The 26,886-nt window shown below is 46.1% G+C and overlaps 1 protein-coding gene across 1 annotated transcript; it reads left to right on the top strand.

Annotated features, from left to right (window-relative positions):
• The first annotated feature begins 845 nt into the window (after positions 1-845).
• Positions 846-23,724, top strand: LOC148703053 (disease resistance protein RPS2-like). The gene is made up of 3 exons (XM_089923759.1): positions 846-1,206; positions 20,974-22,033; positions 22,342-23,724. The coding sequence occupies exons 2-3, from the start codon at positions 21,109-21,111 to the stop codon at positions 22,941-22,943; spliced, it is 1,527 nt and encodes a 508-aa protein (XP_089779885.1). The 5' UTR covers positions 846-1,206; positions 20,974-21,108; the 3' UTR covers positions 22,944-23,724.
• The last annotated feature ends 3,162 nt before the right edge of the window (positions 23,725-26,886 follow it).

Here is a 26,886-nt window from a genome sequence, read left to right as displayed (position 1 = left end):
TCTAAGTCTCACTTTATATTAGTATCAGACATCCATTGTTATGATATTTTCTAAACTGCCGATTAGTAACCGCATGCACAAGGATGAAAGGATGCCCCTAGATTTTTTTCCTATTTAAAATAAATAGTATTACTTTGGAAAATAAGATAGTTATTCACCACCATTCTAGTTTGAATCAGGTTCTCTCACTTGGAGAGGAAAGTTATCATTGATGCATATGATAGATGCTCGTGAACAAGTTTGTAATTTTTTTGAATGATATATGACCTTTTTTTAAAAAAAATAATGCTGCAAATTGAGATGGATTGATGAGTCATTCTTCAATGGTCCATTAATAATAACCATGCTAAGACTACTTGATTCAGGATTTACTCGGTCGCATTAAACATACTGGACCAAAAGGTAACAAAACCACGTAGAATCAAATCCTCTTGAATCATTTTTCATTAATTCTTTATGTCTAATTTTCTTGGCATTAATACTATTATCAAACCTAGAATCTTTGACGCCACTTATGATCTCTCCTGTTCACACTAATGTGGTTGTTGTCGATGAGTTTAAATTGGACTGCGACGCTTGTTGACCTTAATGTTATTATCAACCTTAAAATCTTTAACACCACTTATGGTCTCTCCCTATCACACTAATGTAGTTGTTGCCGATGAGTTTAAATTGGATTGCAATGCTTACCGACCTCTTAGTGCCTATTTGGGTATTCCTGCAGGAATCGAGCATGTTGGCCCTTGCTCAATGAGTTACCCACCATTGGCAATAGAGGATAGATGTGATGCAATTAATTCGCATGAATAGGACCATTAGGGAGTAGCATTTAATCATCCCTAGCGATTAAGCCTATAAATTGCGCACATATCCTGTGGGGTTGTTCATCTTCAAATCATCCCTTCAATCCACATTTTTACTTGCTTGGCCTTTCTTTGCTGTAGCTCCTTCCTTTTGCACAGAATCAGCAAACTCGATCATCTATTTCTCCCAGATTGATCCCTCCTTTTTAATACTGAGTTTGCTGTAAGGTTTAAGGGGGGTAAAGAAATAAAAATGAGTGGTTGTGGGATTGGGGGCATCCCTTGTGATGTGGTACAGCTTTTAAAAGATCAGGTTCTCCCATGCACGGTAGAAAACAAATTTAAAAAACTTGAAGGGGCTTTGCAAACTCTGAAGAAAGAAGGCAGGCAGGTGCAAAAAAAGGTAATCCTACTTCCCATCACCTCTACAAGCATGATTTTTTTGATTTTTTTTACTGTTTTTATCAGATTGAAACGTTATTGTTATATATTAAACTTTTTTTTGTCTTTTTGGTTCAAAATAACGATATTATATACTAAAAACAATTATGTGAATCTTATTAACTAAATTATTAGTTAAGTCGAACTAAATTGTTCCATCAAAAAAGAAAAGGTTGAACTAAATTATTAGTTTGATTTGTGAGGTTGGTGCAACGTCCTCTCCTCAAAGTTGTCAATCGAGATTACCCCTATTTCTAATTGCATACATATATGAACATAAATCCATCTAATCCCATAGATACAATGTTTGAGACTTCATATTCTGTTTGCTCGTATCTTGAAGATGCTTGCATGTATCTCCTTCCCTCCTATCGTAACATGTTTTCGTGGCTCAATTTCACAGGCCTCCAAATGTTCAAAATTATCCACTTGCTCTCTTCATTCTTAGTTACGTGACTTCACTTGGATTTATGGGTCGGGAGTCTTCATAAGCTTTCATAGACCCAACGGATCTACACTTTTCCATTCATTTGGCTCTTTGGTATCATACAACTCATCTTCTTACCCTACCTGACTATGGATTCAAAGCATGCAAATTTCTACTTCTGGGTCCTTGATGATCTATGAATGATCAAATTTATGGTCGGAACTTCGCATTGATAAATCTTTCACGGGGCTCTGATACAATCTTGATAGCAACTTCAACCGTCTCCATCTTTCATGGCGTGAAGTGCCATGGGCCATTAGAACACCGAAGCTTCAACATAACTTAAACAATAACAACTGAGCTCAATATTAAAGCTAAAAATTAAAGCAGAAAACTAAGGACATAATTTGGTAATGTTGCCATTTCTTTGGTTGTTATATTTCTATGATACCACCACATGGATGTGGACCGCTCTTTTGCTTCAAGTTGGATGGAGAGAGGGCACTACAAAAAAAAAAAGGTTTTTCCCACCCTTTTATACCGACGCTAGGTAAAAGCGTCGGCAAGTTCGGCACACCTTTACCAACGCTTTATAGTGTTGGCCAAGAACGAACTTAGGCCGATGCGACTAATAAACGTCGGCTTAGTCCAAAATGAACCCACGGTTTTAAGCATCGGTTCATATCGGTAGACGCTTTTAAGCATCGGTTAACTCCAAGTAAAACGACGCTTAAAAGCGTCGGTATAGATTTCGTTTTTAGTCAACGCTTTTTGAAAGCGTCGGCGCAAAGTAATCCCACTCACACTTGCTCGATGCTTTTGGAAGCGTCGGCAGGAAACCTACCGACACTTAAAAGCATCGGTAAGGACTCTAAAAAACACCGAGAAATATTCTTTTTTTTGTAGTGGGGGAAGCATGTGAATCATACTATTTTTTTATCTTTCTTGTTTCATATTCTTATTTTCAAAAGCAAATGAGAAGCTAACGGCTCTTTAGAGTGAGAAACTCTGAGGAGAGAGAAAGGATTGCTGTGCTAACGGTCTCCTTCGCCGGCGTTGAGCGGTGGTGGGGGAGCTCTGCTGTGTCCGGGCCATCCCGTGAGCCCAGTTCCTTTGTTTTGCAGGGTGTCAACCGGATCTGATGAAGGGGAAGACGACGATGGAGGGTTCGGCGGGCTCGGTCGGGGAGCCGGGGTCGGGGGCGACGGCGGAAGCTGCCGCGACGAAGCAGACTGCGGCATCGTCGTCGACGAGGTCTTGGGCGGAGGTGGTAGCTCAAGGACCAGGTACGTCTAAGGGGAAGGGGAAGGGGGGAAAGGGGACCGACCGGGTGGTTGGACGCAGCCCGGGCCCTGGATCACCCGTCGACTGACGGACGAGGAGGTGGCTCGCTTGAGCCTTCGCTTCCCGTCGGTCTTCGAGCTCTCGGAGGAGCCCATTGAGGCTGCCCGCCGGGAGTGGGAGGGGCTAGCACTCGTCGGCCGGAGCCTCGGCCGGCGGGTGCCGGTCGAGTGGGTGGCCAAGGACGTGGCTGCCCGGCTGAAGAAAACAGGGGAGGTGGTGGCGGTGACCCTCGCCGAGGACCACTTCGCTCTGCGATTCCGGTCGTCGGAGGTCCGGGATCGCGCCCTAGCGGAGGGGCCCTGGGTGGTGGCAGGGCAACTGCTTGCCCTGGAGCCGTGGGCGCCGGACTTCCTACCTAGGGAGTCTCCGGTCAAGACCGCAGTGGTCTGGCTCCGGCTACCTGGGCTCCCCCCGGAATACTGGTCGCCTTCGACTATTTTAGAGATTGCGGCCAAGGCAGGAAAGCCAATGGCGGTGGACGGTGTCACCGAGGGCCGACGGGCTATGGGCTTCGCTCGTGTCAAGGTGGCCATCGACGCATCCGCGCCTCTCCTCCCAGGGATACGGATACTCGGGCGGACGAAGGCTATTTGGCAGCCTTTCGTCTTCGAGAGCATCCCGGACCTCTGCGTTCGGTGCGGACGAATCGGGCATCTTGGGCCCGTGTGCCGGTTTGGGGCTCCGGCTCCGACTGGCGATAGCTCACCTGAAAAGGAGGTCCCCGGCCCGATCTATGGCCCGTGGTTGGTGACCTCCCGTGCCAGACAGCCGCGGGGAAAAGGGCCGCCGGAGCTGGGGAAGACGACCGAGCCATTCGCTGGGTTGCCCCTTTCTCAGCCGGATCCGCCGATTGCCTCGCCTAGCCCTCCGGTGTCCCCACCGGATCTCGAGGGTTGGCAAAAGCCCGTCAAGGTGGCCCATCACCACTCCCCGCCGGGGGTGGCGGTCCTGGCCTCCGACGGGCGCGAGGAGGGTTCCCGAGTCGACTTGGCCCCGCCCGTGGGACGTGTCGACCCGGTGCCTGTGGCTGACGAGTCGGCGCTGCCTGAGTCCCGGGCTGACTCGGCGGACCAGGGCGGGCCGACTGGAGCGGCGGGCCAGGCCACGGTCAAGCCCAAGAAGCGGCCCAGAAACACTGGGCTGCTAACGGATCTGGGCCGGTCCCTGGGCCGGGGGCGGGCGGGCCACAGGGGTGGCTCGGTCGGGACAGCAGCACGCGGGGCACGCGTGCCCCGCGTGTTTCGTTCGGTGAACCGCGCGACGGTCCTGGGGGACCGTCGCGTGGAGCTTGGTGCGTGGCCCAAATCGGATGGGCCACGCACGGGATTCCCTGGGAAGGCCCCTGTGGGCGGGGGCCTTCCACTGTTCACGGCCCAGCTGGGCCATATGGGGCCTGAGTCCAGGCCTGATCCACTAGCCCAGTTCACGGGGCCCAGTGACTTCCAGTTTGGGGCCCAGTCCCTGGGAGTGGATCCGCCAGCTGTGATGCTCTCCACTCTAGGCTCTCTAGAGGGGGATGTGGGGCAGGTGGATGGTGTCTCGGGCAGGCCTGATTCGGTCGATGTACCTAGGACTTGTGGGGTCTATGCCTGCGCTGTCGGCCCTATGAGTGATTCCTTGGCGGAGCAGGATATGCCTGCACCTATGGAGATAGGGGCAGATGATTCGAGTGGCCCCGAGGGGGCTAGGATGAGTGAGGCCCCTGTCTGCGTTGATTGTCCCATGAGTGACCCTTTGGTGGGGCGGGATACGCTTGCACTGGTGGTGCCAGGGGTAAGGGACCCGAGTGGTCATGAGGGGGCTGCTCGCACGACCGTGGATCACTCGACTGTCGTTCAACGGGTGAAGGCGGCTGTGTTGCGAGTAGTGTCCGGGACTAGTTCGGATGAGGGTCAGCAGGTTGATCCTGATCGCGAGGTGGAGATAGACCCTATGGCCCAGAGGGTCGATGTGCCTGTGGCCGACCTCTCGGACTTTTCCCCATGAGGATTCTTGCGTGGAATTGTAGGGGGGCGGCAAAGCCGGCCTTTATGTCATCCTTTAGGCGGCTGGTCCAGATCCATAGTCCGGAGATCTGTCTACTTTATGAAACACGACTCTCCGGTAGAGGACTCAGTCGTGTCTTACGACGGTTAGAGGTTGACTGGGAGTCGTATGCAGTTGACTCCCAGGGGTTGTCGGGGGGTATTGTGGCTCTGTGGAAGCGGGGTGTGGCTACGATTGACGTATTCCACAACTGCTCCCAACAGGTCATCATGACCATCTCGGAACCTAATGCTGCACCGTGGGTCTTGTGCGGAGTGTATGCTAGTACAAACCATCGAACCAGGAGGGTTCTGTGGGACGAGCTCACCCACCTAATTGCTCCGAGTCTTCCGTCTGCGATGGTGGGTGACTTCAATTGTATCTTGGAGGAGAGTGAGAAACGAGGAGGCAGGGCCTTCACTGACTCTGTGGATAGGAGGGAGTTCCGCGATTTCCTCTCGCGGAACGGCCTAGTAGATCTGGGTTTCTCCGGTCCGCGCTTCACTTGGTGTAACAACCAATCTTGACGAGCTCGGGTGTGGGAGCGACTGGACAGGGTTGTTGCTTCTACTGACTGGCTTATCAGATTCCCGTCCTATAGGGTCATCACGACCCCCGCCCCGTTCCCGGCGGGCCGCCGCGACGGTCCTAGGGTGCGGGTAGGCATAAGGCCACCAGCCACCGCATAGAACCCTACTACCTATCAATTATCAATGAATCTTGAAAAATTTGGCATGATGCATGCACAAAATGATCACTTTTCCTATAGTGACCTGTCAGGATTATCTCAATACATACAACACACTACCTGTCAGAGCAGCAATCACATAATCCGTCACATAATGAACCTGGACAATATATATCAATACATTATCTCAGGCATATAACTCATATGTATAAAAATCTGGTTCCCATTCCATCTATGGTCAAACCCATATCCACAACAGGATCTACGACTGTAACTTTACACTATATACAACAGAAAGTTTATAATACACCAAAAGGGTATAAACCTCTATCTACATTATACTATACTATACTATGGAGCGGCACAGTAAGCAGACAATCTCTAACCCTGCTCCTCTCTATACAATACCTGCCCTGCAATCAAAAACACCAAACTGGGGAGTGAGTATATGAATACTCAGTGAGTGGAGTAGAGAGTACTATGCACATGAGACAGAATATAATCATGGCTCGAGATGAAATCTCAAGATCAATAACAACATGAACATGAACTCAACATAGAGAATATGGAATAAATCATCAATATTACCACAATCAATATCAACTCATCTGAAGCATATATGGAATAATCAAGCAAACATATATGCTACTCATGAATATGCTCAACAGATCATAATGCTGGAACATACAAATCAGGTGTCAATATGCTGAAATCATCACTAGACAGCTGTCGGGAGGTGGGTTTTACGCCCCAGGCGAACCAGCAACAACTCCCTACTGTCACATGCATATGCAGGATAAGACACCATATCGATAACATAAATGCTAGACAGCTATCGGGAGGTGGGTTTTATGCCCCAGGCGAACCAGCAACAACTCCCTACTGTCACATGCATATGCAGGATAAGACACCACCCTAATCATGTAAATACCGGCCAGTATCCAGAACAGAAATCCATCTCACATCTACATACTAAACGGCACCTCGCGGGAATTCTACATCCGCGGAAAGCCATACTGCACCTCGCGGGGTCTTACTATGCCCGGCGGCAAGCAGAATATAAGTCGTAGGACCGGCCGATCCTACGCCTAGGGCCGTGTCCCCCCTAGGAAGGGACTGGGCTCCGCCCACCCAGAAGGCTACTATGTGCACAAAGGCCGATGTTCAACCCCATCGACTATAGGTGTCCTGCAGATACTGCCAAGCCATGCATAAATGCCATAATGCACCCTCCCAATACTCTACTAAAAAGGAGTATAATCAAGATTACCACTCACTCGATCATGACCCAATCATAAACTAACATCAGGGTTAGGAGTGAGGGTCAAGGAAGTGCAATACAACTCAATATACCACTAAAAAGGCTCTACAAATCTTTGAAATGGAGGAAATGAAATCAATTTACAAAAGAAGTTATTTCACAATTTGGAACCAATTTAATTACTCATAAAAGAGTATAATCAAGCTACGACTCACAAGTCTTTAAAATAGAGGAAATGAAATCAATTTACAAAAGAAATCATTTCACAATTCGGAATCAATTTGATTACTCATCAACCCCTCGTAATTCCTCTCAATGTTCCCTCAAATGCATGTACAGAATAATCAAGCATGGAGAATCAAGATTATAGAGGAATCTACTACAATATCAATCAATATGCTCAAGTGGAATCAATTCACACTTGGCGACATTCATGAAAATGAATTAAGGATGCTCATGGTGCAAAGTACATGACTCCCACTCACCTGCCAATCCGGCACGGCCTCGATACGCCTCTAGAATTCTACAGCAGGCAGTGGGGAACTTCTTCCTCTCGTTCCCTAGCTTCTTGCCCAACTGTGACATGCATTTACCATACATTTAGTCTTGTATCAAGGTCATAATCTACGTGCCAATTATAATATAGGAAACTTTAATTGATTCAACTCCCCCGCTCCCTAAATCTTTTCTTTTCTTTCTCTTTTTCTTTTTCTATTAATTAACTCATCATTTATATGTATTAGGGACTCCCTTGCATGAGTACAAGGTCCCTTTTAGCTTGATCTAGGCTTAATACTCTATTATAGCATGAAATCCCCTATTTTCTACCTGGATGAACAGTAACTCGAACTGACAGTGGGTTACTTCATCCCGGTTTTGATCCACTTTCAGGACTCCAAATTTGATGAAATTTTTACCTAACATTCTACACTCATAGAGGATTCCAAAGAGATAACATGCATCATCATCGAAGGCCGTTTGACCCCCTAAATAATTCGCCGAAGTTGGGACTTCGACACAGTTTTTCCGTAGTGCCGGAAAAATTTGTCGAAATCCGATTCTTTCTCTTTTAACCACCTCTACAACCCTTATCTGATCCCTCTAGACTACATCCACCCTTTGTATAGCCTAATATCATCAAAAGACTAGGTAGGGACGGATATTTACTTTTTTCTTTTTTTTTGAAATCGAGGTCCTTGCGTAGAGGAGAAGGAGATCTACGTTTTTCCCTTCAGCTGGAAGTGCAACCGGAATCTCCCTCCTCCTCGAATCCCCTTCCTCTTCTTCTTTCTTCCTTTCCTTCCCTCTTCTTCTTTTTTTTTTTTTCCTCTGTGTCGCCTGAGAACTCCTCTCCCTCTCTGTCTCAATTCCCTCTTCTCAGCCAACCCACCGCCAGACAAACCCCCATTTAAGTCAAATCAAACTTTAAAAATTCCCATTTTGCCCTTGCCACTTCCATGGATCTACAGTTATGCCATTAACTTTTGATTCCTTCCAATTTTACCCCTTATATCAATTTTAAAGGACTATTCTATCCCTTTTTATATAAAAAAAAATTTTGGGGTTATTACATCCTCCCCTCCTTATATAAAATTCGTCCTCGAATTTAAAAGAGTAAATTACCTGATTACTCAAAGAGGTGAGGGTATTTGCTCTTCATACTTTGCTCCGACTCCCAAGTGCATTCTTCAACATTGTGCCAGTGCCATTGGACCTTTACCATACATATTTCCTTATTTCTCAGCTTCCTGATCTGAGTATCAAGAATAGCGACAGGAAGTTCTTCATAAGAAAGATCTTCTTCTACTATAACTTCCTGCACTGATAGCACATGAGATGGATCCGGCACATACTTCCGGAGCATAGATATGTGGAATACTGGATGCACATGGCTGAGGTTTGGAGGCAGTGCTAATCTGTAAGATACATTGCCAACTTTATCTAATATTTCAAAGGGGCCAATGTATCTGGGACTAAGCTTGCCCCTCTTTCCAAACCTCATTACCCCTTTCATAGGAGAGATCTTTAGGAACACGTGATCCCCCGTGCCAAACTGCACATCTCTCCTTCTGACATCTGAGTAGCTCTTCTGCCTACTGAACACTGTCCTCAACCTTTCCTGTATCATTGGCACTTTTTCTGATGTCTCTCTGATCAAATCTGGTCCTTCTAGGTGCTTCTCTCCAATCTCAGACCAGCATAAGGGAGATCTACATTTTCTCCCATAAAGTGCCTCATAAGGTGCCATACCAATAGTGGAGTGATAACTGTTATTATATGCAAACTCCACTAAAGGTAAGTATCTGTCCCAGCTACCTCTGAAATCCAGTACACACATTCTGAGCATATCCTCGAGGGTCTGAATGGTCCTCTCCGATTGCCCATCTGTTTGAGGGTGAAATGCTGTACTGAAATCAAGCTGAGTTCCTAATGCCTCATGGAGTTTCTGCCAAAATCTAAAGGTAAACTGTGAACCTCTATCTGATATAATAGAAACTGGCACTCCATGCAGAGATACTATTTTATTCACATATATTTCGGCATACTGAGCTACTGAATATGTGGTTTTCACCGGTAGAAAATGGGCTGATTTTGTCAATCTATCCACAATCACCCAGATGGAATCATATCCTTTTTGTTGTCTGGGCAGCCCGACCACAAAATCCATAGTTATCCTTTCCCATTTCCACTCGGGCAAAGGTAACTCTTGCAAAAGCCCTGTTGGCTTCTGATGTTCAAATTTCACTTGTTGACAAGTCAAACAAGAAGCCACATATTTGGCCACATCCCTTTTTAATCCGTTCCACCAATATATGCCTTTGATATCATGATACATTTTGGTGGAACCAGGATGAATGCTATAGGGAGTATTGTGTGCTTCATGCATAATCCTCTGTCTCAGATCTTCCACATTTGGCACACATAGCCTACTGCCACACCTCAACATTCCATCTACAATCTGAAACCTTTCTGACTGTCCTGATTGTACTTCTCCTTTCAGTTTCACAAGGATTGGATCTAAATCCTGTGAAACTTTGATTTCATCTATCAACCTCGGTTTCACCTGAAACTGTGCAATCAAAGGACGAACCTCTAATAACTCAAAAGATAGTCCCTGAGCAAATAAATCTGCCAGATCTCTGACTATCTCTCTCCTCTGGATGGAGATGTGAGATAAACTGCCCATTGACTTCCGGCTTAATGCATCTGCTACTACATTAGCCTTGCCCGGATGATACAGGATTTGGCAGTCATAATCCTTCAACAGCTCTATCCATCTCCTCTGTCTGAGATTCAAATCTCTTTGCTGCTGAATGTACTGGAGGCTTTTATGATCAGTATATATTTCACATTTCTCACCATATAAATAATGCCTCCATATCTTTAGTGCAAATATGACAGCAGCCATTTCCAAGTCATGAGTGGGATAGTTTACTTCATGCTTTCTTAGCTGTCTGGATGCATATGCAATCACCTTGCCATTCTGCATCAACACACATCCCAATCCCACTTTAGAAGCATCACAGTAGACTACAAATCCGCCTGTATCTGTGGGTAGAGTCAAAACTGGAGCTGATGTGAGGCAATCTTTCAGCTTCTGGAAGCTCTGTTCACAAGAATCTGTCCAAGTGAACTTAACCTGCTTCCGAGTCAGCTTTGTTAATGGGGTAGCTATTTTTGAAAAGTCCTTTACAAACTTCCTATAGTACCCAGCCAGACCCAGAAAGCTCCTGATTTCTGTTACATTTGTTGGTCTCGGCCAATCCATAACTGCCTCAATCTTCTTGGGATCCACCCTGATTCCTTCCTTACATATTATGTGTCCCAAGAATCCAACTTCTTGTAGCCAGAACTCACATTTGGTAAGTTTGGCATACAATTCATGTTCTCTCAAGGTTTGTAGTGCTATCCTCAAATGCTCTTCATGATCAGCCTGACTCTTAGAATATATGAGGATATCATCTATAAAGACTATCACAAATCTGTCAAGATAGGGTTTAAAGACCCTATTCATCAAATCCATGAATGCTGCTGGGGCATTTGTCAGCCCAAATGGAAGCACTAGAAACTCATAGTGCCCATATCTCGTTCTGAATGCAGTCTTCAATATATCTTCCTTTCTGATTTTTAACTGATGATACCCAGACTGCAGATCAATCTTCGAGAAGTACTCAGCCCCTTGTAATTGATCAAACAGGTCATCTATCCTGGGGAGTGGGTATCTATTTTTGATGGTCACTTTATTCAGCTGTCTATAATCTATACATAATCTCAGCGATCCATCCTTCTTCTTCACAAACAGAACTGGGGCACCCCATGGTGATGTACTGGGCCTAACAAACCCCTTGTCTAGCAGATCCTGCAACTGGACCTTCAACTCCCTCAGCTCTGTAGGTGCCATACGATAGGGAGCAATCGATATAGGGTTTGTACCAGGAAGAAGTTCAATACTGAACTCAATTTCTCTATCAAGTGGCAATCCTGGTAATTCTCCTGGAAATACATCAGGATACTCCCTAACAACTGGAATCTGCTGCAGATCCACAGACTCTACCTGGGTGTCCATCACATAAGCTAGATAGCTTTGACACCCCTTTCTCAGCAGCCTCTTTGCTTTTACTGCAGACACCAAATTCATTGGGATCTCACTCCTGTCCCCTTGATATGTAAATTTCCCCTTATCTAAAGGTCTGAAAATAACACTCTTTTCTTGGCAGTTAATGGTGGCACGATTGTCTGATAACCAATCCATGCCCAGTATGACATCAAAGTCTAACACTGCCAACTCAATCAAATCGACTGGGAGTGTCTTACCTTCTACCTCTACCACACAGGTAAGGGGACACAAATGAATGGGTAGCTCCAGAATCAAATAATACTCTAGCTTTAATCTTATCAATGAGGAGCATACCTGTCACAGCTGCATTTGATGCCTGTGCCTCCTGTGGATTTACCGTGAACACCCTTCCTTGCCCTCTGCTTGCTGGAGCTAACAGCTGAGATGGTCCAACACTCTGCTGTGACGTTGGTGTTTGACCTCTGCCTCTGCCTACAGGCCCCCTACTACTAGGCCTGTCCATCTGCACAGAAGGGTAGGATGTTAAAGGCACAAACTGCTGGGTGGCACCCTGCGGGCATTCTCTGACAAAATGACCCGGCTGTCCACATCTGTAGCACACTCCCTGACCCATTCTGCATCTGCCAGGGTGCTGCTTCCCACATATGCCACACATTGGCCATGATTGGAACTTAGATTCAGTTCTGGCCATAGTGACCGGAGGACGAGGTGCTAATGGTAAAGAAGCATCCTGTGACTGACCTCTTCTCCTCCACTTCCTCTTACGTGGGGCAGGTGGAGCTGAGCGTACAGACTGCTCTGTCGGGCCCTCCGGGAGACTTGCTCCCTCAGATCTACCTCGGCTGCTTTGCCCTTTCCCCTTACTCATTTTCCTCTGTTCTCTTTCAGCCCTTTCCTCTTTGTTTCTGATCTCCCACTGTTTTGCTTTATCAATCAGCCTAGACAAGGTGGGGACCTCTATTGCCAGTACTGCATTATAAAGCGGGGAAATCAGACCCCGCCTGAATCTTTCTATCCTGGCAGCTTCAGTGGGGATGATGTAAGAAGCATACTTCCCCAATCTAGTGAACTCACGAGCGTACTCAGATACGCTCATTCCGGGCATCTGCTTCAGCCTCTCAAACTGAAGAGCCCGATTCTGCCTCTCAGCCGGAGACAAAAACTCATCCATCACTGCTTGCCTGAACTCTTCTCAGGTTGGAGGATTCCTACTGTACAATCTGTCCTCCACGTGCCTCTGGTACCAGCCCCAGGCATCTTCTTTCATTGTGAGCCCTACAAGTTCTATTGCCCTTGCATCAGAACAGGGCGGTCTCCGTATCATCTTTTCAGTCTCCTCCAGGAATCTCTGAGGATCTTCACCTTCTTCCCCCTTAAACTCTGGGGTTCTGAGCCTCAGAAATTTCTGTACAGTAATCCCCTCATCATCTAGAGCCCGCCTGGCCAAACTTCTTGGCACAACTACAGGAGGTGGGATGGATACTACTGACGGGGCAGGAGATTTCCCCCGAGCAATCTGCTCTCTCAGAGCCTGATTCTCTGCCAGTAACTGTTCCATTAATGCATCTCTACTTCCTACCTCTCCTTGATCATCAACCCTCCGTCTATCAGCAGGAGGAGATTTTTCTCTTTGGGGCTCGACATGTGCGGAACCCGCATCCAATGCTATATCTGGCTCCATTCTCCTTGGAAGTATTCTTTATATGTCTCTAAAAGAGTCAAAAAGAGAGGACAGTCGTTACACAGAGCCATAATATATTTTACTGAATTGTAAATGACTCATAAATTAATATACAGAAAAATCCTATGCTCCATAGTATAATCCTATACTTAATCCTGACTCACCCTATTGCTCTGACAGGACTCTTGTTTAACCTTTGCTCTGATACCAAGCTTTGTCACGACCCCCGCCCCGTTCCCGGCGGGCCGCCGCGACGGTCCTAGGGTGCGGGTAGGCATAAGGCCACCAGCCACCGCGTAGAACCCTACTACCTATCAATCATCAATGAATCTTGAAAAATTTGGCATGATGCATGCACAAAATGATCACTTTTCCTATAGTGACCTGTCAGGATTATCTCAATACATACAACACACTACCTGTCAGAGCAGCAATCACATAATCCGTCACATAATGAACCTGGACAATATATATCAATACATTATCTCAGGCATATAACTCATATGTATAAAAATCTGGTTTCCATTCCATCTATGGTCAAACCCATATCCACAACAGGATCTACGACTGTAACTTTACACTATATACAACAGAAAGTTTATAATACACCAAAAGGGTATAAACCTCTATCTACATTATACTATACTATACTATGGAGCGGCACAGTAAGCAGACAATCTCTAACCCTGCTCCTCTCTATACAATACCTGCCCTGCAATCAAAAACACCAAACTGGGGAGTGAGTATATGAATACTCAGTGAGTGGAGTAGAGAGTACTATGCACATGAGACAGAATATAATCATGGCTCAAGATGAAATCTCAAGATCAATAACAACATGAACATGAACTCAACATAGAGAATATGGAATAAATCATCAATATTACCACAATCAATATCAACTCATCTGAAGCATATATGGAATAATCAAGCAAACATATATGCTACTCATGAATATGCTCAACAGATCATAATGCTGGAACATACAAATCAGGTGTCAATATGCTGAAATCATCACTAGACAGCTGTCGGGAGGTGGATTTTACGCCCCAGGCGAACCAGCAACAACTCCCTACTGTCACATGCATATGCAGGATAAGACACCATATCGATAACATAAATGCTAGACAGCTATCGAGAGGTGGGTTTTACGCCCCAGGCGAACCAGCAACAACTCCCTACTGTCACATGCATATGCAGGATAAGACACCACCCTAATCATGTAAATACCGGTCAGTATCCAGAACAGAAATCCATCTCACATCTACATACTAAACGGCACCTCGCGGGAATTCTACATCCGCGGAAAGCCATACTGCACCTCGCGGGGTCTTACTATGCCCGGCGGCAAGCAGAATATAAGTCGTAGGACCGGCCGATCCTACGCCTAGGGCCGTGTCCCCCCCTAGGAAGGGACTGGGCTCCGCCCACTCAGAAGGCTACTATGTGCACAAAGGCCGATGTTCGACCCCATCGACTATAGGTGTCCTGCAGATACTGCCAAGCCATGCATAAATGCCATAATGCACCCTCCCAATACTCTACTAAAAAGGAGTATAATCAAGATTACCACTCACTCGATCATGACCCAATCATAAACTAACATCAGGGTTAGGAGTGAGGGTCAAGGAAGTGCAATACAACTCAATATACCACTAAAAAGGCTCTACAAATCTTTGAAATGGAGAAAATGAAATCAATTTACAAAAGAAGTTATTTCATAATTTGGAACCAATTTAATTACTCATAAAAGAGTATAATCAAGCTACGACTCACAAGTCTTTAAAATAGAGGAAATGAAATCAATTTACAAAAGAAATCATTTCACAATTCGGAATCAATTTGATTACTCATCAACCCCTCGTAATTCCTCTCAATGTTCCCTCAAATGCATGTACAGAATAATCAAGCATGGAGAATCAAGATTATAGAGGAATCTACTACAATATCAATCAATATGCTCAAGTGGAATCAATTCACACTTGGCGACATTCATGAAAATGAATTAAGGATGCTCATGGTGCAAAGTACATGACTCCCACTCACCTGCCAATCCGGCACGGCCTCGATACGCCTCTAGAATTCTACAGCAGGCAGTGGGAAACTTCTTCCTCTCGTTTCCTAGCTTCTTGCCCAACTGTGACATGCATTTACCATACATTTAGTCTTGTATCAAGGTCATAATCTACGTGCCAATTATAATATAGGGAACTTTAATTGATTCAACTCCCCCGCTCCCTAAATCTTTTCTTTTCTTTCTCCTTTTCTTTTTCTATTAATTAACTCATCATTTATGTGTATTAGGGACTCCCTTGCATGAGTACAAGGTCCCTTTTAGCTTGATCTAGGCTTAATACTCTATTATAGCATGAAATCCCCTATTTTCTACCCGGATGAACAGTAACTCGAACTGACAGTGGGTTACTTCATCTCGGTTTTGATCCACTTTCAGGACTCCAAATTTGATGAAATTTTTACCTAACATTCTACACTCATAGAGGATTCCAAAGAGATAACATGCATCATCATCGGAGGCCGTTTGGCCCCCTAAATAATTCGCCGAAGTTGGGACTTCGACACAGTTTTTCCGTAGTGCCGGAAAAATTTGTCGAAATCCGATTCTTTCTCTTTTAACCACCTCTACAACCCTTATCTGATCCCTCTAGACTACATCCACCCTTTGTATAGCCTAATATCATCAAAAGACTAGGTAGGGACGGATATTTACCTTTTTCTTTTTTTTTTGAAATCGAGGTCCTTGCGTAGAGGAGAAGGAGATCTACGTTTTTCCCTTCAGCTGGAAGTGCAACCGGAATCTCCCTCCTCCTCGAATCCCCTTCCTCTTCTTCTTTCTTCCTTTCCTTCCCTCTTCTTCTTTTTTTTTTTTTTTTCCTCTCTGTCGCCTGAGAACTCCTCTCCCTCTCTGTCTCAATTCCCTCTTCTCAGCCAACCCACCGCCAGACAAACCCCCATTTAAGTCAAATCAAACTTTAAAAATTTCCATTTTGCCCTTGCCACTTCCACGGATCTACAGTTATGCCATTAACTTTTGATTCCTTCCAATTTTACCCCTTATATCAATTTTAAAGGACTATTCTATCCCTTTTTATATAAAAAAAAAATTTTGGGGTTATTACACCATCTTACCCGGATTGCTTCAGATCATTGTCCTTTGCTGTTTTCGACGGTATCAGGCCCGAGTCACCGTAGCCCATTCCATTTCGAGAAAGTTTGGCTATCCTTTCCTCAATCCTGGGACATTGTCCGGGGAGCTTGGGGTCTGCCGGTCCACGGCGACGCCATGCAGAGGGTTTCACGAAAACTGGAATTGACCAAGCGACGGCTACGTCGCTGGAATCGGGAGGTCGTAGGTGATATTTTTAGGAAGCTGGAAGATGCGGAGGCTGCGATTGCTGACCTCCAAAGTAGGGAGGATCAGGTGGGCGTGCTCCCCGAGGCTGATATGGTGAGCCTCCGGGGACTACTAGCCACCCACCACTCGATCCTACGTCAACATGAGATCTTCTGGAGACAGAAATCCAGAATTCAGTGGGTCAGAGAGGGTGACCGGAACACTAGTTTCTTTCACCGATCGACGGTCATTAGGAGGCAGAGGAACACTATTCGTTCCCTGCGGGATGAGCGGGGCCATTGGGTGGACGATGATTCGGCGATTAGCCACATCCTACTCGAGTTCTTTCGCTCCCGTTGGACGGAGGATAGTGGGTCGGACGTCGCCGGCCTGCTCCCGAGAGCTGAATCCCAAATCGGGGTGGCTGCGAATGCACTATTGGTTCGACCAGTGACGGAGGGGGAGGTGCGAGAGGCTGTCTGAGCATTGGGCGAGGACAGGGCTCCGGGCCCAGATGGCTTCCCTCCTTTCTTTTTTCGGAGATACTGGAGTATCGTTCGGTTCGCAGTGGTAGAAGCGGTCCTATGTTTCTTTAGTCGATCAGGTATGCCTGACGACTGGAAGGCCACTTTTGTCACGCTTATACCTAAGCGAACGGATGCGTCCGAGCCGAGCCATTTTAGACCGATCAGTTTGTGCACTACTTTATACAAAGTGGTGGCAAGAATACTGATGGATCGTATGAAGCCTTTTCTCTCCGGCATTATTTGTCAAGAGCAAGGTGCTTTTGTTGGAGGTAGGAGCATTTTCGATAACGTTATGGTGGCCCAAGAGATGATGTGGGATCTTCGACGGGCCCCGAAGCGTCGAAGCCTGATGGCTATCAAGCTGGATATGGAACGAGCTTACGATAGAATCAGGTGGAGTTTTCTTAGGCGAGCTTTGGAGAGTCTGGGTTTCCATGAGACCTGGATTGGTTGGGTCATGGGGTGTGTCCGGAGTCCGCGGTTCTCTATCTTGATCAACGGTTCTCCGTCCCCATTCTTTAGTTCTACTATGGGGCTTCGGCAGGGATGCCCGCTATCCCCGTACCTATTCATCATTTGTTCTGATGTTTTGTCTTGATTGCTGCGGGCTGCATGTGCCGCCGGAGAGTTGGAGGCTTACGTCCCAGCTCTAGGGGCCCAGCCGATATCCCATTTACTTTTTGCCGATGACTGCCTACTCCTGACGCGTGCCCGCGTAGCAGATGCCATGGCTATTAGGCGGGCTTTGGCCGCCTATTGCCATGCATCTGGTCAGAGAGTGAATGCCCAGAAATCCTCTATCTCCTTTAGCCCGAGTTCGCCACCCGGGGTTCGACATGAGATTCGGAGGATTCTGGAGATGCCTGAGCAGGACGGGACTTGGACATACCTGGGTGTTCCGATCACAGGTAGGAGACTGCGTGTATCTGAGTGCTCCGGGATGGTGCTACGGGTCCAGAGTAGGCTAGAGGGCTGGCGAGCAGCGTCTCTATCCATGATGGGTAGAGTTTTGCTGATCAGATCTGTTTTGGGCTCTATGCCTATCTATCTCATGACCAGCACGGTGGTGCCAAGATCCGTTCTCCTAAAGATTGAGCGACTGATTCGGGGCTTCTTATGGGGCTCGCTTGGTGGGGGCCGTGGGGTGCACCTGGTGGCATGGGAGAGTATTTGCCTCCCTCTCAGGGAGGGTGGCCTTGGGGTGTTGTCTCTCCGGGAGAGACGAGAGCTGCTCCTCGCCCGGCATGCTTCCCGCTTCATCCTGGAGCCGCAGGGTTTCTGGAGCCGGATCATGACCGCTCGCTATGGGGGGATAGGCCAGGAGGGGGGGGTTCGAGGAGGGCGGGGATGTTCCTTTTTATGGCGTGAGATTGCGAGATATGTGCCCATGGTGTCGGACCACACTCGATGGCTGATAGGCGATGGCCACAGCATCGATGTGACCAGGGACTCATGGGTTGATGGCCTCCCCCTGTGCCGCTGGCCGACTACTGTTAGTGTTGAGGCAGGGGAGGGTTTACAGGTCTGTGATCTTATGACTCCCGGGGAGGCTGGATGGGACGAGATTCGATTAGCCCGCTTCTTCGGGGAGCATCTGGCGGAGCGGGTTCGCTCCCTCCCTCTGCCACAGAGCGGTGGACCAGATGTACGAGTGTGGAGTTCCTCGACCAGTCCCAGAGTCAGGATGAGCGTCCTTTCTCGTATTCTTAGGCGGGAGTACGAACCTGGTCCTGATTGTGCCTGGATCTGGCGATTGGGCCTCCTCCCGAGGGTTGCGCTGTTCCTCTGGAAGGTGGTCTGGGACCGTCTTCCAACGAGAGCAGTACTTGGTGGACGAGGCTTGAGGATCCCCCTGGAGTGTGGGGTTTGCGGAGTGGCCGAGACGGTCGACCATGTCTTGTTTCGGTGCTCTAGGGCGAGGGACACTTGGCGTTTGGCAGGGGTCCCGCAGCCGGTATGGATCTGTAGGGACCAGTTCTTACAGGCCATGCGCCTGGCCTCGGAGTCCCTGGCGCTTCGTCAGGAGGTGACTCGAGTGAGCTGCACTGCCTACCAGATCTGGTTGGCCAGGAACGCTCGTATATTCAGTGAACGATGTATGTCGCCGAGATTTGTGGTCGAGAGTGCCCGCAGTCAGGCGGCAGAGATGTGTCATGCCTCCACCACCGGAGGGACCTTGACAGCTTGGGACATCTGGGGCCCCCACCATGCTTTGGCAGTATCTCACACGGTGTTTTTCACCTGGGAGCCCCCACCCCCGAGTTTCCTCAAGGTCAATTTTGACGGGTCAGTCCTGGATGGTGGCACGAGGGGAGGTGCGGGTTTCGTCATTCGGGACCCTTTCGCTAGGGTTGTAGCCGCTGGTGGCAGTCACTTATTTGATACCTCGGTTCCGAGCGCGGAGCTGAGCGCTGCCTGGGCTGGCCTTCGACATGCCCGGTGCGTGTTACAGGCTAGGTCTATCACCCTAGAGGGTGATTCTGCCACCGTTATCAGTTGGATCCGAGAGGGTCCTAAGGGTGACGGTAGTGACCACCCTTTGCTTCATGATATATGGACTATGGCGAGGGATGGAGGGGCCTTTCAGGCCAAGCATATCTACCGTGAAGCCAATGGGGCTGCGGATTGGGTGGCTGCATTTGTAGCTCGCCACTCCGGAGACACATTGTGGACTGGAGATGGGGAGTTGCCTTTGGCACTCCGAGGTATCCTATTTTCTGAATTTATTGGGTGTATCCGTACCCGACAGGTATGATCCACCCGTATTAGCAAAAAAAAAAAAAAAAAAAAAAAGCAAATGAGAACAACTTCAAATTCTAAACATTTTATAAACAGTAACTAAAAAACAAAGGGGGTGCCACCAAACATATCTTTTAGTCTTGTTATGTTTTATTTCTTTTACCTTTGTATCATAAAAGAATGACCAAGGAATAAAAACATCACCAAACGGGCTTAAGCTTAAAGCACAATTACAAAAGCACCTCAAACAACCTGAAAAATTGGAAATCACTAGGCAGACGTATCTCTAAGAGCATCAGTGATCCAAAAAACTTAAGAAAATAAACCAAATACATCAAGGTTTTCTTCTAAGTCTCATTTTATATTAGTATCAGGCATGCGTTGATATGATATTGTCTCAACTATCATAGCCATATAAATTGATATATTCTTATAGAGCTCCACCACGTGCATGCACAAGGGGTGCAAGGATGCCCCCAGATTTTTTTTCTTCAATAAATAGTATTTCTTTTGAAAATATAATAGTTATTCACCACCAGTCTAGTTTGAATCAGGTTCTCTCACTTGGAGAGGATGACATTACTTTGCCAAAAAAAATATCATTACTTTGGTCCTTGTATTTTATTATATTTTTTTTTTTCCACCACGGATCCAAGTTGGTTAATATGTTTCTCCTCGAATTGGAATGCTCCCTGGTTCGAGATTGATGTGCAGAGATATAGTTGCCTATCATCAACTTTGTGTGTTTTATTCTGTCTTACGGAATAGCTGGTGATTAAACAGATAGGGGCAACAGAGAGAAGAGATACCATACAGTCTCCATTGTCGATTGATTTTAGATCTTCCAAACAACTAGAGATGACAGTAGCGAGACATATCATTTTTCCTCTTCTTTTTTGAGAAATAAACTGATAGGGGCACTTGAATCTTGGATCTCTGATTATGAACAGGGACATGTTCTAGCTAGCGGTATATCTAGCAATTAACCAGAGATATATCAGCCAGATTTTTTTTTTTTTTTTTTTTATGTTGATAATTAGGATGCATGCATGGTTACATAAAAATCTGATAGAAGAGCTTTCTGATATATTGACTTTCTCGAGTAGGTATATGCTGATGAGGAAAAAAGGGACGAAGCGGTGGAGTGGATTTTCCAAGTTGCACAACTCCAAGAGCAAGCAACGAAACTGGTGGACAGGTGTCGCGAGATGCCCTAGTGGCGTGAAGACAGAAATAGCGAGATGCCCGTGTGGCATGGACACAGTTTTGCACGCCTTCGGGCAAGCACGGACGCAGATGAATACCTCGATAGAGCAAAGTCCCTGATGGAGGATAGCGTCTGTGATGTCTCGAGTCTGGAGGATCGCATCTTGCCGTTTGCCATGGCGCCAAATCTTGTGGGCATCGATTCCAAGATGGAAAAGCTCAAGAATTTTGTCAAAGGCTCCTCCATGATCATGGGGATATGCAGCATGGCTGGTGTGGGCAAGGCCACGCTCGTGAGAAAATTGAACAATGACCTCTACGTCGACTTGGAAAATTACGCCGACCGGGAGAACTTGTTGTCTGGACAAAATTTCTCGGAGGCCCTCAGCGACAAAGAAAAGGGCAGGCTCCTCCTTTTCCCGGAAGATCACTTTGATGTGGTGATCTTTCTCGGGGAGGAAACGACCACCTCTGAGGATGGCATTCAACAAGGCATCGCCAAGCAACTAGGCTTGGCTTGGGAGAGCAAGAAAGAGACGTCCGTGGCGACTGCCATTTCCAGGGCCCTGCGGAGCATGAAATTTCTCATAATCATGGTCGATCTTTGGGACGACCTGAACCTCCAAAACCTGGGGATCCCCAATTGCAATAGTCATCCTGGGAGCAAGGTTATATTCACAATGCAAAATGAGGCAGTCTGCACCAAAATATGCAATGTGTTCGGTGCCGAGAAAAACAAGATCCACCTGAGGTGCTTAAAATGGCAGCCTGCCTGGGAGCTTTTCATGAAGAATCTGGAGGGCAGCCACGAAACCAATGAAAGGGCTGACGAAGAGATCGTCAAAAGAACCAATGAAGGAGCTGTCAAGGAGATCATCAAAATATGTGGTGGCCTGCCGATTGCCATGGAAGCAATTGCGAACAGAATGGAAAACAGGAAGCACGACGAACGGAAACCAATCATCAAATAACCAATGAAGAAGCTGCCAAGGAGATCGTCAAAAGATGTGGTGGTCTGCCGATTGCACTGGAAGCAATTGCGAACATAATGGAAAGCAGGAAGCACGACGAACGGGAATGGAGCACAACCCTCCGCTTCCTGGATACCAAACCAAAACAAATCCCTGAGCTGGCCGAGACGGTCATCTAGAAGTTGCAATCGTCCTATGATTGCCTGGGGAAAGACATCCGAAAGTGCTTCATGTATTGCGCTCTATTTCCAGGAAAATGCGGAATCAAAAGAGACTGGTTGGTGTAATACTGGATAGGCGAGGGGCTCACCAAATATTCACCTTCTCAATTGAGATTTCTCATTACCCATTTGACGGATGCATCCTTACTGGAAAGAGTTTGCTCTAAAGATGATGATGATGACGATGATGGCAATGATGGCAGCGGGGAGAGAGGCAGTGATGTCGATGATGATAGCTATGGTAGGGGTGATAGCAAAAGCGACGATGATGATGGGAGGTACAGCGTGAGGATGCACAGTATGTACCGGATGTTGGCATTGTGGCTGAAGCAAGATCGGTTGGTAGTGCATACACGGGCTGACGAGGCTCGACCAGAATTCATCGACTGGAAGGAGGCTAAGAGAGTGTCCCTCATGGTGAACGATCTAGAATCCATGCGGGGGGGCCTCGCCCAATGCAGGAAACTAAAGACCCTGGTGCTGAACGGAAAGACTCTACACGACATCCCGCCCAGGTTTTTCTACGATATGTCTCACCTCAAGGTATTGGACTTGTCCTCGACGGCCATCAAGGAGCTTCCCTGGAAAATCCAGTTTCTGAAGGAATTGGTTTGTTGCCCAGAGATGGTCACCCAAGAGGGGGGTGAATTGGGTGTTTTAAAACTTTTGTCTAATTAAAAGAAAACACACAAGTGTATATGCTAAAGTAAAGATAGAGTTATAAGCACAGTCAATCGCAAACACAAAGATTTATAGTGGTTCGGAGCTTCCACTGCTCCTACATCCACTCCGCAAACACCTTTGGGAATTTTCACTATAATCAGCGATTACAGTCCGGTAGTTTTGCGAGTGCAATACCCAACTCGTTGTTTTACCCCGGGCTAACAACGAACCCTACAATCCCCCAATTTAACCTAGGCATGGGACGCCTATCCCTTGTTCCAAGTCCCTTGACTGGAACAAGCACAATAATCAAATGTTTTACAAGGATTTAAAAGCTCTTAAGAAAGCAATGTTAGATGTATGCCCAAGAAGCCAATTTTCTTGACACATTGTTGATTCTAGGGACATAATTTTGTACTTGACTATTTATTATTGAATAAATAAAAGGCATCTTTTCATTCATATTGTTTATGTGTCTATGAATCGTCCAAAAAATTAATAAGATGATGATACATATTCTCAAGAGTTGAGAATTTAAGCCATGTATCATTGGTGATTAATTTCTAAATGCTCCTGATCAATGGATCATCACGAGGACGGTGATCGATCCGATCAGTGCACAGATCACATTCCTTCTAGATGGACGAGACTTGAGTCCACAGTGTAGGGACACTGAAGTGATAGTGCAGGTGCTTGTTAGAGAACAAGGGTACTGAGCGTGACCAAGACAAGAAGTCACTTGGATGTCTATCCACTCGTCAGTGACTTGCTTGATGTTGCAGTAGTGTGACTGGTCCTTTGACCTGCGGTGCTTCGGCTACTCACAGTGAGGTTATTGTAGTTTGACTACACACATACATGGTCTCTAGCCATATGGGTCCATGCAGTGTAGATTGGCTGCAGTAAGTTCACTGTAGGAGTAGGGTATGCACCTATAAGGAATCTATCGACCTTGATAGAAGAGGAGTGATCCTATGTGATTTGTTAGACTGAGTTCTAAGACCTTGGCCAGGGCAGTAATATAAAGTGGAAAAAGAGTTTTCCACTATCGAACTCAAGTCGAATAAATCTTGACATATGACAGACGATGGGGTTTGACGAGTTGTCCATGACCTCCGTCCTGTAGGGATCCACGATAGTAGGACTGTATCACACGTTAACTGCACCTAGAGGTTCATCATTCCATTCTGCTGGGTAGCCACTATATGCTGCTAGGTGTCACTGGTGGATGGTGGGACTCATAGGGATTATCTTGATGATCGATAAACCCTAACGAGTTGAGTTGGAATCGTTCCAACCCATTGAAAGGAGTTTTTAATGATATTGAGATAGAGATCACAATATATCTCACTACCAGTCAGAATAGAACCTATGGGGTCACACACACTAGAAGTATTGACCGATCCGATGGTTGAAATCGTGATTAGGAATCACAAGTAATCAATTTGATTGATAAGAAGTTGAAGAAGGAACAAAGGGAATTAATTAATTGGACTTAAACACAAATCCTACTTCGAGTAGGATTTCTAGAGTCCTAATTGGATTATGACTGGGAATCCTAGTTGGAGTAGGACTGGAATTCCTACTTAGAATAGGATTCCTACAATCCTAATGAGATTAGGAATTTTGAATTAAAATTGGATTCCTACTTGGAGTAGGATTCCTAGAAATCCTAATTGGATTAGGACTTCGGATTCAAATAGAGTCCTAATTGGATTAGGACTAAAATTAAATACATCCTAATTGGATTAGGATTCCTTAAGTCTAAATTAATTATTAATCTAATGAATCAACATGACTCCTAATTGGATTAGGATTGAAGAGTTCAATTGAGTCATGGTTCATTCAAGTCCTAATTGGATTAGGACTAGCCTAGATTGGATCCAAATTGGTTCACCCTTGGGCTAAGCCTAATTGGATTAAGGCTAAACCACATTAGGGCCACCCAATCCTCATTAGATGAGGATTAGGGCAACATGAGAGGGAGGGGCTCACGCCCCTCCTCCTTGGATCTCTTGGTGCGGCAACAAGAGGGGCCGGCGCCCCTCTTGGTAATACATCAAGGGCTCCTAACTTGTAGGAGCCCTAGATGTTATAAAAGGAGGACTCTTGGGGGCTGACCTAATGGATATAGGAATCCCCCTCCTCTCCATCACGTGGCCACCCTCTCCCTCCCTTGGTTCAGCCGCCAGCAAGAAGAAGGGAAAAAGAAGCCATGGCGCCCTCCTCTTCCTCCTTTCCTCCTTCCAACGCAGGGAAAAGAAAGTAGGCTGCAGGGGCCTTGCTTCTTCCTCTTCTTCTTCCTTCTTCTTCCTCCTCTCAAGTATATTCATGAGTTGAAAGAAAGAGAGGAGATCAGCCATCAAAAGTTATCTCTGCAAGGGAGCTAGCACCCCGGTGAGATAGAAAGCTTGGATCGGATCCTGCTTCGTGTGGATACCCGTAGAGACCGGACGTTTGAACGGCTTCAAGCGAACCCTCTTCCAAAAACCACGAATTCAGATTTGCGGTGATCATCTACCCGCACAAGGTGAAGATTTGATCTTCCTAATAGTTTTAAAAGTTTTAATTCTTACCTAATTACGAAAGGTCTCGAAACAACGTTCATGAGATGAACGTCGATCCCGCACATGCCTCTTCCGCTGCCATCTGATTTAATTTTTGAAATATCAGCGGCATGGGCGGGTTCCCAACAGTGGTATCAGAGCCTAGGCTTCGTAGATTAAGGTAAGAATTAAATATCTAAAGGCATATTAGATCTGAAAATTGAATGATCATGCATGCTGAAAAATTCTGCATGCAGATTTTTCAGGGGTGCTGATTTTTTGCATGCTGATTTTTATGTGATAAAAGGATGATTCTAATTGCATTGTTAATGGGATTACAAAGTTTAGAATCATGATTAGCATGATCAGCGACCTATGCCATGATATAATCAGTTAGTTTTCAGATCTGAAAATTATAATTGTTGCATACGGTGATGATCATAGGATTCAACCCCTTTTGGTATCAAATGTAATGACCTGCGATGTGATCTGCGATGTCATGTAATTTTTCAGATGCTTGCATGCATCTTATTTGATGTTTTGAGAGGCCTGCGTGCCTCCTAAAAGGAGATGTAATTTATTTTTATTTTTATTTTACATCTGGTTGTATTTCTGTGATGTGATGTACATCAACGATCAAGTTGAAGCAAAGGCATGAGATGAAAGGTGATCTAAGCGGTTGATGGCGATGGGATCAAGAGTTGATCAAGGATCGAATCAATGAGGCTTAGAACCAATTCAAGAGTTGAAGACCACTTGATCGATTGATATGCATGTGCTTGTAATACGACCTAATTAGAATCCATGATCATCACCTATTTAAAGTTTAACTTTATTTGATGCTGCGATTATAACTGCCTGTGATGTACCGTTTGCATGTGATGTGAATGCGAGTCGGGTAGATAGGCTTACATGTGATGTAGCAAACTCAATTGAGACCTAAATCAAAACCTCCTCAATCAAGTCGAGGGTGAACCGACATGAGCAAGTCATATTAGATTAATTGATCTAATTGGTGTCTAGGAAAGCATGAAAGGTGGTTACTTAATTAGGACCTTACTCTCTGAGTAAGGGGAGCCTCCCACCTGCTTACCTGGCCAATTGTTCGATTACCTCTTATGAAGGGCTCAAGTTGCAAACACTAAGACCTGATTAACCAATATTAAGTCAATAGGTCTTCCACTGTAGTAGAGCTGCTAAGGCCTTTCTGATGTTGATTTGTCTCGGCTGGACACAGTGGTCAAGTTGTTGGGAACCCGCCCATGCCGCTGATATTTCAAAAATTAAATCAGATGGCAGCGGAATCGGCATGCACGGGTTCGACGTTCATCGCATGAACGTTGTTTCGAGACCTTTCGTAATTAGGTAAGAATTAAAACTTTTAAAACTATTAGGAAGATCAAATCTTCACC

Source organism: Phoenix dactylifera, chromosome 6 (assembly GCF_051530095.1).
Source record: "Phoenix dactylifera cultivar Ajwa chromosome 6, Ajwa_hap1_PhDact_Kaust_v1.1, whole genome shotgun sequence".
NCBI lineage: Eukaryota > Viridiplantae > Streptophyta > Magnoliopsida > Arecales > Arecaceae > Phoenix > Phoenix dactylifera.
The sequence above is the reverse complement of the archived record's forward strand: the minus strand, read 5'-3'. Positions and strand labels throughout refer to the sequence as shown.